General features: G+C 41.2%; 1 protein-coding gene across 1 annotated transcript in view; it reads right to left on the bottom strand.

Annotated features, from left to right (window-relative positions):
• The window catches only part of LOC118400598 (Golgi-specific brefeldin A-resistance guanine nucleotide exchange factor 1-like), a 122,703-nt gene that overhangs the window by 44,900 nt on the left and 58,437 nt on the right, over nucleotides 1-19,366 (bottom strand). Inside the window, exons 4-6 of the mRNA XM_052477092.1 lie at nucleotides 6,550-6,681; nucleotides 776-894; nucleotides 223-331 (exon numbers count right to left, since the gene is read on the bottom strand). Coding sequence (XP_052333052.1) covers nucleotides 223-331; nucleotides 776-894; nucleotides 6,550-6,681 — 360 coding nt within the window. The remainder of the gene's footprint in view (nucleotides 1-222; nucleotides 332-775; nucleotides 895-6,549; nucleotides 6,682-19,366) is intronic.

Genomic DNA, 19,366 nt, shown 5'->3' with positions numbered 1-19,366 from the left:
TTGAGTGGTAGAGCTCATCAAAATGTTAGGCTGTAGTGATGAAGATTCCGGAGGCCATGGAAGCTAAACGTGAGAATCGGGTTCATCCATGAGTTCCAGAATTTTTCCCCTGGAAAAGCTTCATAAAATACAGCTGTGTCTTTCTAGCAAAGCATGTGGACGAGCTGCAGTTCCTTCCAGGTGCATCAATCACTGGGAGAATTACTGAGATGGAGAACTCACCGCTGAGGCGCATCTCGAAGCAGATGCGGAAACACGACTGCATGATCTCACACACAGACTCGTTGGTCAGGTGGGCTCCTACGGGCGTGAGCAGCAAAGTCCTCAGGACCTGTCAAGGCAGAGACAGTGTGTATACATGCGAGTGTGTGCATGCGTAACATTCAGGGTTGCCACCTCAGTTCCACATGGGCTTTTACGAGCAGAGGAGGACGGGCTCATTGTAATGGCTGGAATGGAATGTTCGGAATCAAACACATGGAAACCCCATTTGACACCGTTCATTTATTCTATTCCAGCCATTACAACGAGCCCATCCTTCTACAGCTCCTCCCACCAGCCTCCTCTGTTTACGAGGTATGCCATTATACCGTAAATGTTCAACCTCAAAAGGGAATCCAGCCAGGGTATTCATGCATGTAATACACTTGTAGAACGTTTCAAATGACAACCCATTCCCCATATAGTGCAGTGTCTAATATGTGCACTACTGTAAACTGGGAAAAGGGTGAGGCCTTGAGCTTGTTTGATTGATGATCGTCTGGTGCACGTTTACCTGTAGGATTTTCATGAGCACTACTTCATCGCTGGCGGGGTCCGTCCCTACGAATCTGGCGTGTGTGACGGCATCCGCCATGTTCTCGATGGCCTCCGTCGCCGCCTCATGGTTAGCATCTGCACAGGGCAGATAACAAGATGGCCAATGTGATCATCTCCTTAGAAATCAGCGGACATTTTTAAAAAACATAACACTGCTCATTCAAGCCTCAAGTCTGCCAAGTTTCATTCAGCTGAATTTAAGTGACAACTCCATTTGGAAGTTGAGGCACACGACAATGTTCAAATATGGATAGCATTGTCATTCAAAACAAGCTAGAACAGAGGAAGTGAAATAATTGTTAGCCACTAGCAAGTGTTGCAGTATCCCCTGCATGGAGGCCAGTTCAAAGCAGGCAGGTTGAGGAGGTTATTATTGAGAGGAATGCACATTGATATTGCCATCTTCTTACCAGATGTCAATACAGTGCAACAAGCCAATCTGTGAAACATTTGATGTTAAGGAAACCCTTATGATGGCCTTCAACCTCGAAACGAACATACCTGTGTGGCAGACATTGTTTTCCAGACCAACTAAACCACTATTCTGTCCGATATGATCAATGACGACACATTTTTGTCATCTGAGCCATTGAATAATTAAAATAGGAAAAATTCCAAGTACAAGACCTAGTGGGGCGGCAGCGTAGCCTAGTGGTTAGAGTGTTGAACTAGTAACCGAAAGGTTGCAAGTTCAAATCCCCGAGCTGACAAGGTACAAATCTGTCGTTCTGCCCCTGAACAGGCAGTTAACCCACTGTTCCTAGGCCGTCATTGAAAATAAGAATTTGTTCTTAACTGACTTGCCTAGTTAAAGGTAAAATAAAAAATAAAAAAGTAGCTCCACCTCAAAAAGCACAAGGAAGAGGATTTTGACAAGGTATGACAACACTCCATGTGTTGGTTTTGTTGTACATTGTTTCAAATGCTAACTTTTTAGCATGTGTCACAAATTCAATGCAAATCAATGGTAATTGGCATTTTCACACTTCATGTCTAACAACTTCAAAAGCCGTGGTTGGCTTTTGACAATTCCTCATGTTCTCAATGTTTGAAAATGTTTTGGTCCAAATCGGATGTTAGGTACATGTTAGGTACAATATTTATTGAATATTCTATAAATTAAAATAGCCAATTTGCGTGCAATCAATTAGCTTAATTTCTCAGAGATCAAGTTATATATTTCAGAAAAATGTTGCGGAATGCTAATTTGACCTGTTTCTAGCCACAGAAATGATTTCAGAACAATCTGAGATGGGGGGTGTCATGGCTTGTTGAAATGACATGGAACGACCCCATGCTAACGCAAGAGGGGAAACAAAACTATCTAGGAGTGCATCATTACATGAATGCATGTTTAATGCACAGACAGCTGCTGTCAAACAGATAATGCAGAGGACAGGTTTTCTGACAAGTGATAGCACTGCATGATTGGATGATTAGACTGTCGAGCCAATAAGTCTTACATCTGATGGTCACACACACACAATCTAGCATGGTCCATCCAGAAGGTCCTTCCAAGCCTGGAGATCTGATCACCAAATGTGGCCTTTTGTGGGTCGTGCTGGCCAATTGGCTGTCTAGGCAACAGGAGCTAGTGTTTTGAAACCCAACAAGGCCAGGCAGCAGCCTGGAGCCAGCATGTTTTTCTTTCCCATCGCTCTTAAAGGAGCATTTCATTAACTTGGCCTAATAAGCAGAGAGCATACTAGGGGGAGGAGAGGGATAACAAGCGAAAGCCTTTCCAGGTAGAGGTCTGATGCCACACAACATTCTATCTATTGACGGATAAATAGGAAGGGTTTAGGCAGGGGAGGGGGGAAAGGTTTAGGCTGGTGCCATCCTTCCCACTGACAATCGATAATTGCTGTCATTAGCAAAAATGAAGCGGGGTGAAGTTTTAAAAAACTTGAGTGAATGCCGAGAAACGGCACAACGTGGTTAGCCGAGTGAAACGGTGTACTGCCAAAGTCCCTCAATGAGGCGAGGGTCACAACACAGAAACTGGAGCCACGGGCTATCCAGCAGAATGTCAGAAGTGATATAAAATACTAATCCCCCGTGGCAAAGTCTAACCTAAGGGGAGGACTATTGTTAAAATATCAGTTGGCTGGGCATGCGTGGCTGGAACAGCTGTTGTGTAGTGTGACGTTAAAAAAAGAACATTCAGACTGCCGAGTAAGAGAGAGCGGAGAGTGGGTTTCAGAATGCCACACACAAAAACCCCAGAGGCACATACTGTACAACGACCAATACATCTCCTCAAACCAAACAAAAGTGTGTGTACTTTTCCTTAGTGTAAGTGAAGTCAAGTTTGTTCACCTGTTCTCCTTCTGAGACAACTGCTGAAGTAAAAAGGGCTTTATAAAATAATTGTGATTGAATAGCACTACAACCCATTAGCAGACAGGCCCAAATAACATTATTGTAAAAATACCCGATCTTCAAATATATATATATATATATATATATATATATATATATAAATGCCTATATGATGTAACAACTCATTAGAAAACTAGTGTGATATTTTGCGCCTCTCTTTTGAACGGGTAATGAAGGCAAATGCTCAGTTGCGCTGTTCTATGAGCCTTATGAGGCTGGTGTGGCCATGGCTGCTTTCAGCAGGCTGAGTGGAGGTGCCTCTAGGCTCTGAGGGATGTTGGAGAGGAGGGGATCAGGATGTCCATCAGTGGAGGGGCTTAGGCCAGCACTCCCTCCGTGCCAGCAGACCTCAGGCCACAGATTGAGGGGAATTAGCCCTCACTCAATGAAATGTGTGCGCGAGTGGGAGTGTGTGTGTGATTTCCCTTGGTCTTTTCCAGACCCCCCAGGGCGACAGAGGGGGTAAGGCAGGGCCCATTGCAAACAGAGGAAGGGTGACGGGGGGACAAAGGGACGACACGAAGGGGAACATGTTCGGAGTGACACGCAGGGTAAAAGCAACAGGGCTAAGTTACATGCTGTGGTGGGTTTCTCCTGAGAGGAGCCTTGGAAAGGGATATTAAGAATGTGTGCAAACTTGCAGAGTCCTCTCCACCACATCAGACACGGGAGACAAAGAAAAGCCAAAGAAAAACCTCCACTACGTCTATACAACAAAGCAGACAGACTAAGAGAGATGTATTTAGCCTGCCACCAGTGGCCGCTTTATCGCTGCTATTATCTTTTGGCAATTGGACCTTTTCAGTTGTGATACTTGAAGAAAACTGTTCATCTTTTCCATAACAGACAACTTTATAGTGAGGAAAAAACTATGCCAAAGTGAAGCGATCCCTAATCAATGTAAGCTGACGTTGAGAAATCTATTGTGAGATTCTAATTAGCATTAGGCTTACCATACATATAATGGGAAACATTTGAGAAGTTATTAAAAATGGACAAATAATAATTAATAATAGTAATTATCAAAAACGAGTGAATGACCATTAAATCTGAACATTTTTGACAATGCAACCAGCAGATGGCAGTGTTCAACAGGATCAGGCCCTTTGCCTGTCTCTTAGTACCAGTCTTTCACCACCAACAGAAGTCATTTTAAACCTCTTACTCCACTTGTACAACGGTGTGGCATGTGGACAATTGAGCAAAAATGACTTTTTTTGAGACATTTCCTTTGGCTTGGGTTTTGAAAACAATTACTGCATTTTCCAAAGGTTTCATAGATTGAGTAGGTCTACTACGTGTGCAGTACTAATGTAGGCTACATGTCATATCGTTAGCTAATACAGACAGCCAGCTCTCATAAATGTCTGAACAGAGGGATACTAAAGTTGACTTTTCACTGGAGAAGGGCCTAATCAGAACTGCTGGAGCAGGCTCATTAGTATAAAAGCCCTTTGACACTGAAAGATGGTTCATTCAATCTCACATGACTCTATGAACATGAGACAGACCGTCTCTAGTTCACCTGGTTATTAAGATAAGAGGCTTCTCTCCGACTCTGCAATCAATTCTAAATAACTAGGTACTGGCATTTCCTCTAAATGACCATGTCATAAGTACCAGAATACTACTAAGGCAGTACTTAGGAATTATTTGGATTTAAATGGTAACTAAGCCCTGTAAATTTGGCACTACTTACCGGCTAATCAACAAGACATCAGGGCCAACTCCATAGTAAGTACATATTCTAGTGAATAAGTTATTCAAGTGAATACGTGAATCTAGTGAATAACGATGTTAATGTCGAAACAGATTACATTTAGAAATCAATTTCAGTACTTTTCGGGAAGGTCTAGAATGAATCAGTTCTAAAAATCAAAGCTCTAGAATTTATTTTACAATTGAAATCATAATACTTCATAGATGCAGAATCTCCGTTGAAACTCTCAATCATTATTTAGCATTTTATTAGAAAGTTTAAGTATTTAACTACACTACATTTATTGTTCAGTAATATGCTGTTGAAAAATGCATGTATTTATGTACGATCAGAGTCCAATACAACCAGTGCTTCCTCAGTTCCTCAATACATCTAACGACTGTGATCCGACGAGCCGCTTGCTGTGTGAGCAGACAGATGGTGTAGGGGAAAGTGATGCCGCTGACTTCAGTGTGTTAACAAGCTGGGAAAGACCTCACAGCATTTGAGGAACACGGGTTGAATTCAAACGGAGGGTAATATCTGAGCGTGTCATATCCTTCTCTTCATTCTGCGCTGGAGGGCCATTGTCTTGAGGGCTGCAGGGTCATGTTGCCATGGTTTCCCACCCATTTTAACTCCACTGATGAGGTGTGTGTGTGGGGGGGGGGGTTATAGGATTAGGAAGCAGGCTTTGGGTTTGGAGTGACAGACAGGGGCTCTGGGAGTGATTTGTGAGAGGCTGATCTGTGATGGTGTGTGCTTGTGGTTTGTGAGAGAGTGGTGTGTGTGTGTGTGTGTGTGTGTGTGTGTGTGTGTGTGTGTGTGTGTGTGTGTGTGTGTGTGTGTGTGTGTGTGTGTGTGTGTGTGTGTGTGTGTGTGGACGTGCATCTAGACTCAGTTTGCCAGGTATTCCAAGGGCTTGTGGGATCAGACTCGAAAAAGACAACTACGGTACACCTCAGGACACATGCCAAAAGCGATGGTCGTAGAGCTGAAATCAAATTACAAATAGCCTACCCTTCCAACATATGTTGTATTCACTGAATATTTGGCCAATATAACAGCTGAATGATAAAATTACAGCCCAATAAAAACATGTTCAGGACAGGGATGCGATAAATGGTGTTATTCAATGTTACAATGGAGCTTATTTTATTTCAGCGAGGCGTCGCAGCTGTTTTGACGGTCGGAGATGTAACATTTATTCAACCCCTGCCATTTAGAATAACATCTGGAGCTGCATGCTTTCTTCACACGTTTGACAACTGGCAGACGCCTGCCATATTTCCATGATGATGCTGGCAAGGACGGGCTGTGCCATTTCTGTAGTAAACAACGTCCATTTAAGCATCGATAAATCAGAACTCGGTATTCTTGGCATGCCTGGAGCCAGAGGGAGTCCATGATGACTGTGTTCTCACAGATTGACAATATAAACAAGTCACCCCTCCAAATAGAAAACTGTCTTTAACAACAACGTAGTGGTCTCACACAGAAATCTCTGTCAATGCTACATTACTTACAATATCAAGGCTAAATAACTGACAGACCACCTTACAGTGTTCTCTGTATATAACATAAATGCTTAGACAACAGCCCTGACCGGTCTGTCTGTGTGTGTGTATGAGGACAGCTGTGTTGCTCACCTATGAGGCCGTAGGAAAGGAACTTGTTGACAGAGGTGAGGGCCAGGCCTGTGATTGGTCCGGTGGTATCTTCAGATCGTACCACCTCCAGGAAGGGACGCAGGAATATGTTGGGCTCCACATCTGACAGCTCTGCGGAGACAGAGAGGAGAGGTCAGTCAACACAGCAACACTGAATACAAACAGCTTTAAATGTATTGATAGGTTTGTGTTTTGGTGGATCAATTTAAGTGATCATTTAAAAAAAACTATATACACAGTGGTTCTTCCTTTAAAAGTTGTGTCATACTGCAGCTCACCTTGTGGGCTGCCGCAAAATTCTATGGCACGTTATTTAAGTGTCAGCTATAGTTGCCATTAATGCTAGTTTGACCACCAGAGGGCATCTTTGAAAAGCATTTGACAGTTTTTAATAGACTGTACTCGAGAATTTAAAACCTTTTTTTGTAAGAACATAGTATATGGGATTGATTTTAAGAAATGTAGCTTAATTAATTTGATTAATATTATAGTGATTCTATTCCAAGAAAATTCAGGGTTTCGCTGTACAACGTGACCAGTCAAGAGTAGGCCACTAAGAGCAAAATAATCCTAACATTTCCACACTCTAATTATAGGCTAAACAGCACCAAAACGGAGAGAAAAATCTCATTGATTTGTCAAGACCAGTCCCCATGCTCATCTCAGAGCAGAGCGAAATGGTGCTGAAACAGTTGACCACACGAGGGTAGGCTATTGCTTCAAATCCTATTATAACAATTGGATGACTTTGGGTGTTCTAGTAGGCAACAATTTGTTGCCTTCCTTAGCCTACTTTATTCTGAAAAATGAATTTGTAACTCTGCTAAGCCTACAAGCAAAGATGAACTGGTGAAGGCCATCAAGATGTTTTGGCTTGAGAAACTGACCATGCAACAATGCAACAAACATATTGATCATCTCAGCAAGGTTTTATCCATGATCATGGAGCTGGGGGGAGGAAAGTGCAACAACAACGTAGCTGAGATGTACAGTAGTTGAAATAAACATCTGCATTTTGAATGTCTAGCGTTATTTTATTAACGAAAGTACAAAGACGTTGATGAACAGATACTGTGTAAAACTTAAAAGTACTTAACTAGTTGGATATAGGGGGCGCTCTTTTAATTTTTGGATGAAAAACTGTCCCGTTTTAAACAAGATATTTTGTCACGAAAAGATGCGACTATGCATATAATTGACAGCTTTGGAAAGAAAACACTGATGTTTCCAAAACTGTAAAGATATTGTCTGTGAGTGCCACAGAACTGATGTTACAGGCGAAACCCAGATAAACATCCAATCAGGAAGTGCCGCATTTTTTGAAACCGTCTCATGCCAATGACTCCTTATATGGCTGTTAAGGAGCTAGGAGTCAGCTTATGTTTTCCCCAAGGTGTCTACAGCATTGTGACGTCTTTTTAGGCATTTCCATTGGAGAATGGCTGTAAGAGACCATATAGGGCGAGTGTGTTGCATGGTGTCTCCCGGAGAAGACCTTGCGTAAAATACTGAGGTAGCCATTTTTCCAATCATTTCTTATGAGAAACCAACTGCCTCGACGAATATATTATCGAATACATATGTTAAAAACACCTTGAGGATGGATCCTAAACAACGTTTGCCGTGTTTGACGATATTATGGAGTTAATTTTGAAAAAAGTTCGGAGTTATAGTTGAAGTATTTTTCGGTCGATTTCTCAGCCAAGCAGGATGAACAAACGGGACGCCTACAAAAATATTATTTTTGTAAAAAAGGAACATTTGCTATCTAACTGGGAGTCTCCTGAGTGAAAGCATCTGAAGTTCTTCAAAGGTAAATGATTTAATTTGGTTGCTTTTCTTATTTTTGTGAAAATGTTGCCTGCTGCCAGCAGAGCTAGCATAGCATTATGCCATGATAAACTTACACAAATGCTTGTCTAGCGTTGGCTGTAACGCATATTTTGAAAATCTGAGATGACAGTGTTGTTGACAAAAGGCTAAGCTTGTGTTTGAATATATTTATTTCATTTAATTTCCGATTGTCATGAATAGGAAAAGTTGCGTTATGGTAATGCGCTTGAGGCTATGATTACGCTCCCGGATACGGGATTGCTCGTCGCTAGAGGTTAAGCATCAAATACACTGCAAGTTGGGGGGATTCACACCTATAGTAGCCGGGCTATTAAACTAATCGTTGGATAACAGATCGGCTCTCTGAACTCATTAAGAGGCTGCTTCTATCTTCAATATGCTTTAAAACGCCACTATGTCACAAATAATTGAATACACAAAACATGAGCAGATTAACTTGGTCAAAACAGTCAAAACATGTATTTATTAAAGACTATCAGAAAGAATGTTGGTACTTATTTTGATCCAAAGCCATTAATGAGTGAATAATCCGAAAATAAGCATAGCAGCATGTGAATTCTGCGAACAAGCCAACCTAACTAAGAAATACATTGGTTGCCATGGTGAATATTCCAACAATAATTGGTAGGACACAAAAGGAAACATTAAATAGTTTACCGGAATCTTGAAATGAACATACTGGCAGATCAATAAAATGTCCTTGTACAAAAGTAGATCTAATTCGATTTAGAGGATTCTAAATTAATATCTAAGGGGCTTTTATACAATTACAATGCAGCGTTATTAATACATTTCTATATTTGTATGGGTTCATGCAATTTTTTGTTGGGGAAAATCTGGTTTTAGAGTACTTAAGCATCGAATACATTGCAAGTTTGCCCATTTTGGCCTTTAGGTTACACTTTACAATAGGACAAATTTATTATTGAATTCAATTTTAAAAAGCTGTTTTAAAATGTATATGTTTATTAAGAAGTCTTGCTTGTCTCAGAGCAGAGCGAAACGGTGCTGAAATAGTTGACCACACGCAGGTAGGCTATTGCTTCAAATCCTACTTTAACAATTGGATGTCTTTGGGTGTTCCAGAAAGCAATAATCTTTGCCTTCATTAGCCTACTTTATTCCAATATATCTGTCATTCAATTATATTTATTCCCATAGTAATTCGTTATGGAGCAATCCAGATGTGGTTAGAAAACAATGCATTTGGTGGACTCGGTAAGCCTACAAGCAAAGATGAACTGGTGAAGGCCATCAAGACGTTTTGGCTTGAGAAATTGATGATACAACAATGCAACAAATACATTGATCATCTCAGCAAGGTTTTACCTGTGGCCGTGGAGCTGGGGGGGGTGCAACTAAAATGTAGTTGAAATAAACATTTAATACAATGCAAGTTGGGGGGTGGGTTTATCACACCTAGAGTAGCCGGACATTTAAAATTACAATTTTGTAAATGAATCAGAAAAAAGTTCCAGAGCTCACAGGTGACTCTCCGCCAATACCACCTGGCTCTAGACCAATGCATCAGCTGATTAATTTTAAAATCATGGCTAAAAGGTTTCAGTTAGGAAAATATGGCGCTGTACAACTGGACCAGCCGAGAGTACTGTAGGCCTAAGCTACTAAGTGACTGCAACTGCAAAATAATCGTAACATGCCCAAATAAAAAAAATGCTTGATTCATCAAGACCAGTCCCCATGCTATGTCATTCATTATTATTAATAATAATCGCTGAATAACAGATCGGCGCTCAGAACTAATTCAGAGGCAGCTTCTATCTAAAATATAATCATATTCAGAAGGTTAAACCCATAGGTTTAAGGTCTGCAGTAGGTTAAAATGAACAGAAAATTGAGTGTCAATTCATAAACCATGTAAAAAATCTCTTCCCAACTATTTTGCAATCTATATGGCACAGCTGTCCATTTCTTGGTCCTTAAATAAAACTTGAATATTTTTTTAATTATCACAATTTTTTTTAACCAATTTGGGTCTTTAATGTAGGGCCAACAGACAAGTTATTTTCTTTCCTCCCCCTTTTTCTAACTGAAATTGCAACCAACTTTCTATGGCTTGTTTAAAAAATAACGATATTTTGGAGATGATTTTGTTTCAAATACCCGAAAGTGAAAGATTGTAATCTGAATAAAGGGGAAAAAGCCATTCTTGAACATGGGGTGAGACACTCATACAAATTTGTAAATAAAGACAGTTTGTTATTTAGTATTGTTTATTTATGTTTTTAGAGGGAGAGAACACCGTGCCTATTTTTCAAAAATCATCAGTCCACATGTCTAGTGAAATTCCCCAATTGTAAATTCAGCAACAAAAAAAAGTCCTCTGTCAACTGCGTTTATTTTCAGCAAACTTAACATGTGTAAATATTTGCATGAACTAGAGGTCGACCGATTAATCGGAATGGCCGATTAATTAGGCCCGATTTCAAGTTTCCATAAAAATCTGTAATCGCCATATTTGGACACCCATTGTGGCCGATTACATTGCACTCCACGAGGAGACTCCGTGGCAGGCCGACTACCTGTTACGCGAGGGCATTCGCGAAAAAAGCACTGTCGTTGCACCAATGTGTAACTAACCATAACCATCAATGCCTTTCTTTAAAATCATTACACAAGTATATATTTTTAAACCTGCATATTTAGTAAATATTGCCTGCTAACATGAATTTATTTTAACTAGGGAAGCAGTCAGGGTATATGCAGCAGTTTGGGCCACCTGGCTCGTTGCGTAATGTGTGAAGACCATTTCTTCCTAACAAAGACCATAATTAATTTGCCAGAATTGTACATAATTATGACATAACATTAAAGGTTGTGCAATGTAACAGCAATATTTAGACATAGGGATGCCACCCGTTAGCTAAAATACGGAACAGTTCCGTATTTCACTGAAATATCTATATTTTTTCATGTTTATGATAGTTAACGGATTTGACCATATTAATAACCTACGGCTCGTATTTCTGTGTGTTATTATGTTCTAATTAAGTCTATGATTTGATATTTGAGAGAGCAGTCTGACTGGCTCGTAATCATTCATTCAAACAGCACTTTGGTGCATTTGCCAGCAGCTCTTCACTGTGCTTCAAGCATTGAGCTGTTAATGACTTCAAGCCTATCAACTCCCGAGATTGGGCTGGTGTAACCGATGTGAAATTGCTAGCTAGTTAGCGGGGTGCACGCTAATAGTGTTTCAAATCGGTGACGTCACTCGCTCTGAGACCTTGAAGTAGTTGTTCCACTTGCTCGGTAAGGGCCGCAGCTTTTGTGGAGCTATGGCTAACGATGCTTCGAGGGTGGCTGTTGTCGATCAAAAGTAACAGTCAGTATCTGGTGTGGCCACCAGCTGCATTAAGTACTGCAGTGCATCTCCTCCTCAAGGACTGCACCAGATTTGCCAGTTCTTGCTGTGAGATGCTACCCACTCTTCCACCAAGGCACCTGCAAGTTCCCAGACATTTCTGAGGGGAATGGCCCTGGCCTCCGATCCAACTGGTACCAGAGGTGCTCAATGGGATTGAGATACGGGCTCTTCGCTGTCCATGGCAGAACACTGACATTCCTGTCTTGCAGGAAATTACACACTCGAGCAGTTGTTGTTGCCATCCTGTACCTGTCCCGCAGGTGTGATGTTCGGATGTACCGATCCTGTGCAGGTGTTGTTACACATGGCCTGCCTCTGCGAGGACGATCAGCTGTCCGTCCTGTCTCCGTCCTGTCTCCCTGTAGCGCCATCTTAGGCGTCTCACAGTACAGACATTGCAATGTATTGCCCTGGCCACATCTGCAGTCCTCACGCCTCCTTGCAGCATGCCTAAGACAAGTTCATGCAGATGAGCAGGGACCCAGGCATCTTTCTTTTGGTGTTTTTCAGAGTCAGTAGAAAGGCCTCTTTAGTGTCCAAAGTTCTCTGTGACCTTAATTGCCTACAGTCTGTAAGCTGTTAGTGTCTTAACGACCGCTCCACAGGTGCATGTTCTTTAATTGTTTATGGTTCATTGAACAAGCATGGGAAACAGTGTTTAAAGCCTTCACAATGAAGTAGAGGTCGACCGATTATGATTTTTCCATGCCGATACCGATACTGATTATTGGAGGACCAAAAAAAGCTGATACCGATTAATCAGACGATTTCTTTATTTGTAATAATGACAATTACAACAATATTGAATGAACACTTATTTTAACTTAATATAAAACATAAATAAAATCAATTTAGCCTCAAATAAATAATGAAACATGTTCAATTTGGTTTAAATAATACAAAAACAAAGTAATATGTGCCATGTAAGAAGGCTAAAGTTTAAGTTCATTGCTCAGAACATGAGATTTCAATATTTCAAGGTAAGAGGTTTTAGGTTCTAGTTAATATAGTATTTATAGGACTATTTCTCTCTATACCATTTGTATTTCATATACCTTTGACTATTGGACGATCTTATAGGCACTATAGTATTGCCAGTGTAACAGTATAGTTTCCGTCCTCGCCCCTACCTGGGCTCGAACCAGGAACACATCGACAACAGCCACACTCGAAGCATCGTTACCCATCGCTTCACAAATGCCGCGGCCCTTGCAGCGCAAGGGGAATAACTACTCCAAATCTAAGAGTATTAGCGCACACCCAGCTAACTAGCTAGCCATTTCACATGGTTTACACCAGCCATTAGGCTGATAGGCCTGAAGTCATAAACAGCGCTGTGCTTGCGAAGAGCTGCTGGCAAAACACAATAAATTGCTGTTTGAATGAATGATTACGGGCCTGCTGCTGCTCAGTCAGACTGCTCTATCAAATCAGACTTAATTATAACAATAACACACAGAAATACGAGCCTTTGGTCATTAATATGATCGAATCCAGAAGCTATCATTTCGAAAACAAAAAGTTTCTCAGTGAAATACGGAACCGTTCGGTATTTTATCTAACGGGTGGCATCCCTAAGTCTAAATATTCTTGTTACATTGCACAACCTTCAATGTATGTCATAATTACATAAAATTCTGGCAAATTAATTCACAATGAGCCAGGCAGCCCAAACTGTTGCATATACCCTGACAGTCATTGAAAATAAGAATGTGTTCATAACTGATTTGCCTAGTTAAATAAAAAGGTATAAAAAATTATAGTAATAACTAAATAACAATGGGAAATCGGCGCCCAAAAATACCGATTTCCAATTGTTATGAAAACTTGAAATCGGCCCTAATTAAATTGGCTATTCCGATTAATTGGTCGACCTCTACAATGAAGATCTGTGAAGTTATTTGGATTTTTTCCAAATTATCTTTGAAAGACAGGGTCCTGAAAAACGTTTTTAAAAAATACACAAAAAAAGATTGGAGGGCACTGTGTTCTTGGGGACTTTCAATGCTGCGGAAATGTTTTGGTGTGTTCTGTGCTTTGACAATCCTGTCTCGGAGCTCCTCCAACAAGTTTTTCAACCTCGTGGCTTGGTTTTTGTCCTGGCAACTGTGTGACAGGTCTGTGCCTTTCCTAATCATGTCCAATCAATTTATTTTACCACAGGTGGACTCCAATGAAGTTGTAGAAACATCTCAAGGATGATCAATGGAAACAGGATGCATCTGAACTCAATTTCGAGTCTCATAGCAAAGGGTCTGAATACTTATGTAAATAAGGTATGTATTTTTTTAAAATAAATTTGCTAAAATTTCTACAAACCTGTTTTCACTTTGTCATTATGGAGTATTGTGTATTGTATAGATTGAGGGGAACAAATAATTATACATTTTAGAATAAGGCTAGTGTAACATAATGTGAAAAAAGTGAAGGTCTGAATACTTTCCTAATGCACTGCATACAAATAAGAAAATGACTTGATTAGAAATCACATGGCCTCTACTCTGAAAAAGTAGCAATATTATTTTCCAATATCTTAATGCTCTCAGATCTCCCCTCCTGGCAGTGGGATTTTCAAATCCCAACCAAGTGTGGGAAGTCTCAGTAGGGCCTTAGCCCTCAGTTCTGCTGTTGTGCACAAACATGCAGAACAGAGTGGTCAACAGCAGTGTGCGGACTTTTCTCTGCCTTTAATATGCTTTGCTCTCTATAAAAGGTCTGTGTAAACAGCTATGGCGCCCCAGGGCAGATCAATGGGGAATTAGCTGCTGTGGAGGTTGTAACCTTTTCCCGCAGCTTCAGCACGGTAAGAGATGGGAACAACATGGAGCAAAATGTGTGTGTCAGAGAGAAAGACAGAGGGTGAGACACAGAGAGAGGCATTCAAGAACCGCCTCTTATTCACCTTGGCAGCGCAAGGTATCTTATTACAACTCAATTTCCAAAAGCTCTTTTTAAAGGCAGCTGTGTAGGATGTGGGATTTAGCATTAATGAAATTGACTGGAGAGTGACTGGGCTTGGTGTGGGGGTGGGGGTTGCTGGTGGTGCAGCAGGGTCACAGTGACTGGAAGAAATCCCATAATGCCTGACAAGAGTGCTTGTATGTTTACATATTCCAAAACAATGACAAAAGATGTGTACAATTGACAGAGTGAAAAACAATGAACAAGCTTATTCTAAAGCACCCACAAGAGGCAGATTGTGGTGTCAATTAAAAATTCAAGTCAGGTTACATCATTGAGCCAACCAAACACAGCTGCAGAACATGAACCAAATCTTCCTCTTAATCAATTCACAGAAATCCAGTTCGCCTTGCATCTCTCGCGATTGGGAAACCACCTCGGGCCAATCCACAGAGGCTTGGGTAACAGCTCCCTCTGAGGGTAACTAAGAGAGAGAGAGATGGGGGTCTAGAGGGGCTGCAAAATACAAAGCAGGTAAAACAACAACGGCAAATTAGTGGAGTCACGAACACTGTTAGGAGTGTTGTGTAGAAATACTGCTTGCCATAGCAATATCACATGGATTAGGCTTCCTCTGGAGCAGCTACTCTAAACGCGAAAAAACAACTTGTGACATCAAAGGCTGAGAAGAGCCTCAACCAAATTTCCAACAGTGCACATGTGACCGCCACGCATTAGCTTGTGATATCCAATACCCCCGCGGCTTGTTTGGAAATCAAATATGTAATCATTTTGAAATTTCCACAATCCTTCATCGGACGCCAGGTTGCTCTTAGACTTTCTTCTAAAAGTAAATCTCCTCCCGCTTGCTTTTTCTTTTTCTTCATTTTTTGGGGGAGCTGATGTTTTCTTTGTATTCTCCCTCAATGCTCCTTTGATGGGGTAGGTCCATTTGGTGTAAGTCTTGCCACAACGCTGCAGTATCGGACTGAAGAACGGTCTCAAAGAACCATAGGGGTCACCTGAACTCCGCTGAAAAGTAATTTCCTCCATCAGATATCAAGGCAGAAATAACAAAAACAAACTTAAAGGGGTTGTGTTCCTATCAATCATTCCATCAGCTCTTAGAAACTTTTAAAGGAGGGGGCTTAGTATCCATTACTTTACAGTTGGGAGAGGAGCAAGGGACGGGAGAGGAAGTTGCTCAACTGAATCTGTCAATAGAGGCTGATAAAGACTTCATCAAAAGCGATCACCCCGTAAGTGCCACGGCTGTGTCTCAAAGACCCTCAGATTGGAGAACTCAATTGTGTTGTATTGATCCGACTGGCCCTCGGTAAGCAGGGGCTAGGCCATCGGACAGTCTGGCTGGCCTGCCCAATCTTCTTAAATAAAGGCTAAATATGGCTCTGTAGTTCAGCTCAATCTCCAGGGCTTGTAGAGTGAAATAAATAACGATGGCCGCAGCACCACCACGGTGAGACGATCACACCATAACCAGGTTGACCTCTGGCTGACATTGTGCTATATAAAAAGAGGATGAAAGTCACTCACCATCCATGTAAATTGCCTCCCAACTGTCCGTCTGTGTGTGTGTTAGAATAATTTTCTGAGGCTGTTAAGAGGACATTTGGCCATTTTGGAACCATAGCCCATTGTTCTGTTTGGTGTGAGCAGCCATGTGTGGCCTACCTCTGCCAACGACCAAAGCAGAGGCAGGGAGAGCCTGATCCTTTGCCCCCAGGAAAGCACCTCAGTCCGTGCCATCTAATGTATGTACATTGGCAGTGGAGCAGAAAGGGCTTAAAACATGGAATACTAGGAGGGACAAGGAGTTGAGCTCCTACTAGGCACCAGTGGAAGAGATTCACAAGACCTTCAAAACATTCATCAGGTTTTTTTTTTTACTTTAATGTAGCATTGTTCTTGTTTGTTGCAGATGTATGGTGAATCTGAAGTCAAGTAGAAAAACTATCAGCAGAGATCAGTACGAGATCAAGGCAGAACATTATTTCTGAGAGGGCTGCTTCAAAAGTGAACAGCAAAACACACGCACAGGTACACAGTATAATATCTAGGGTTTTTTTCAGACAACACACTTTTCAGACTCAACATGTACATTCTTAGCACATTGGCATTAAGCCTTAGGGTGCCTTTCAGCACCTTCCCAGTTAGGAGGCTAATAGAGGCTAGCTGAGAATCCTTAATTAGCCCAAACAATTGAGTAGGTTGCTGCAGCAGACAGGTTGGGAGATAAGATTTTGTTTAAGAGAAACCTTAGTAATTGAAGTTATACTTTAAGTTCCTTATTCTTGAGCATTTCGGTTTGTAAAATGATACAATAAAAGCTTGAACTGTTTACTCGGCCCTCTGTACCCTGAGACCCGTCCTAGCTCTGGTCCATGGCAGTGGCCACTCCCCAGGCTCCGCTACAAATGGTGAAGAAAGCAGGTACCAGCACGATCTGCTGGCCAGGAGGACCATGAGCTAGGTCGTTCGGTCTCGGTACATTGTTCCCTAAAGGCAGAGGATGGTTAATGTAAAGTTAAAGTAATGCCAAGAAGAAAAGCTAAAAGTAGGCAAGCAAGGGGATCAAGCTCAAGAGGACCTCTTCACACTGCTCTACAAGACTCTGATGGGAGACGAGCATTTCACCCCGCTTCCGGAACAGAAGATTCATAGCCCCTCTGCACCAGCTACCCAAGGCTGTTTACATCCCTGGGCACCAATCTCTCACAGCTGGAGGGGTAGTTTGGCTTGTGTGAGTTGTGTGTCAGCCCTAGGCATCACTGGGTGGATTGTAGGGCCGGGTGGTATACTGTATTTTACTATATATTGGTATTGATACAAGGACCGGTTTGAGTTTCTTTACCTTCTATAATGGTATGTCAATGTTTGGTTTGTTAAATGTGATACTCAACTTCTGTGCCTATGTCAGTTTGTATAGTTTACTTAAATTGCTACTTGAGTCTCTCTCCCTCTTCTTTTTGCTGCAAACCACACCAAGCCCTGCCCCCTGTCACTCAAGAAGAGAGCAGTTGCTTGACCATGGAGTCACAAGTACTTTGACGTTCACTCTGCATGTTCAGATGAATGCTGCTTTTCACAAGCATTCTATAATTACACCATTAGTTTGTGTATCTTACTTTTTTTTGTATTTATTTTTATTTAATATTAAACAGTTAAAGGGGATTTATTTCTAAGGTTTCATCGGCTGTTCGGGTGGCTGGTCTCAGAAGATCCCGCAGGTGAAGAAGCCAGGTGTGTAGGTCCTGGGCTGGCGTGGTTACACAGTGGTGAGACCAGTTGGACGTACTGTCAAATTCTCTAAAACAACATTGGAGGCGGCTTATGGCAGAGAACATTGAATTATCTGTCAACAGCTCTGGTTGCCATTCCTGCAATCAGCATGCCAATTGCACGGTCCCACAAAATTTCAAGACATAAAACTACACATTTTAGAGTGGCCTTTTATTGTGCCCAGCACAAGGTGAACCTGTATAACTTTCATGCTGTTAAATCAGCTTCTTGATATGTCACACCTGTCAGGTGGATGGATCATCTTGGCAAAGGAGAAATGCACACTAACAGGGATGTACCCAAAACTTAGTTCCAAAAATGTGAAAGAAATAAGCCTATGGTTCATATGGACAATTTCTGGGTTCTTTGATTTCAGCTCATGAAACTGTGGACCAACACTTTACTTGTTGCGTTTATATTTTTGTTGACTATATTTAGGCCACATTTTTTTTCACAGCAAGAGAGGAGTTATCATATTTATACAATAAACCCAATATCGTAGTAACTTGTAATTACATTAATGATGTTTTTTCTCAAATTAAGAATTATTGCAAGCTATGACATTACATAATAAAGGAATTTGAATATGTCACAAGAGAAAATATAATTCACCCCTATTAAACTCACCAGATCATTTTCCATCAATGGATGTCGATTTAACTAATTTGATTGAATAAAGCACAAGGGGGTATGGTATATGGCGAATATACCATGGCTAAGGACTGATCTTAAATATATTTTTATACATACAAACTTTTGTCAGTAATGTGGCATCAGCAACGGACAAGAACCGAATGTAGCTAGTCGAAGCTAGCTAGTCAATCAAGCGACTCTAGCCCAGACTTTAGAGTTACTTTCCAGCTTCCGGTTTCATTTCCAAAATAAGTCTAGAGCTTGTTTTAGCACTGTAATCAATAACGACGTTATACCAACAGAAGGCGTAGTATAGGCTTGGGCCTTCAGTAAATTACTTGTGAAATAATGCTAATGACACAGAAGAGCCTTATCTAGAATACACGCCTAAGCTGTAAAATAGAAAGTAAATATGATGTAGGCTAGGCAGCCTATTCCGCTATCTAAATATGAAATGCTGGTGTGTGTTACTTAAAGGACATATAATATATTGTTATAGCTGTGTGGGGCTACTGTGGTGATCATGTAACCTAACGAATCACACTTTTTCCAGTATTTGGGAGCACGGACTGTCGGCCTTATATTAGACATTTTGACTGTTTTATTAGTGAATTCCACTCTGAAGATAGCCTTGTTATAACCATTTGTGAAGCACAATCCTACCACGCAGAGGCTATATCCATATCAATACACGAGACAAAACAAAATATTGATTAAGTC

Source organism: Oncorhynchus keta, chromosome 2, assembly GCF_023373465.1.
Source record: "Oncorhynchus keta strain PuntledgeMale-10-30-2019 chromosome 2, Oket_V2, whole genome shotgun sequence".
In the NCBI taxonomy this organism is placed as follows: Eukaryota; Metazoa; Chordata; class Actinopteri; order Salmoniformes; family Salmonidae; genus Oncorhynchus; species Oncorhynchus keta.
The sequence above is the reverse complement of the archived record's forward strand: the minus strand, read 5'-3'. Positions and strand labels throughout refer to the sequence as shown.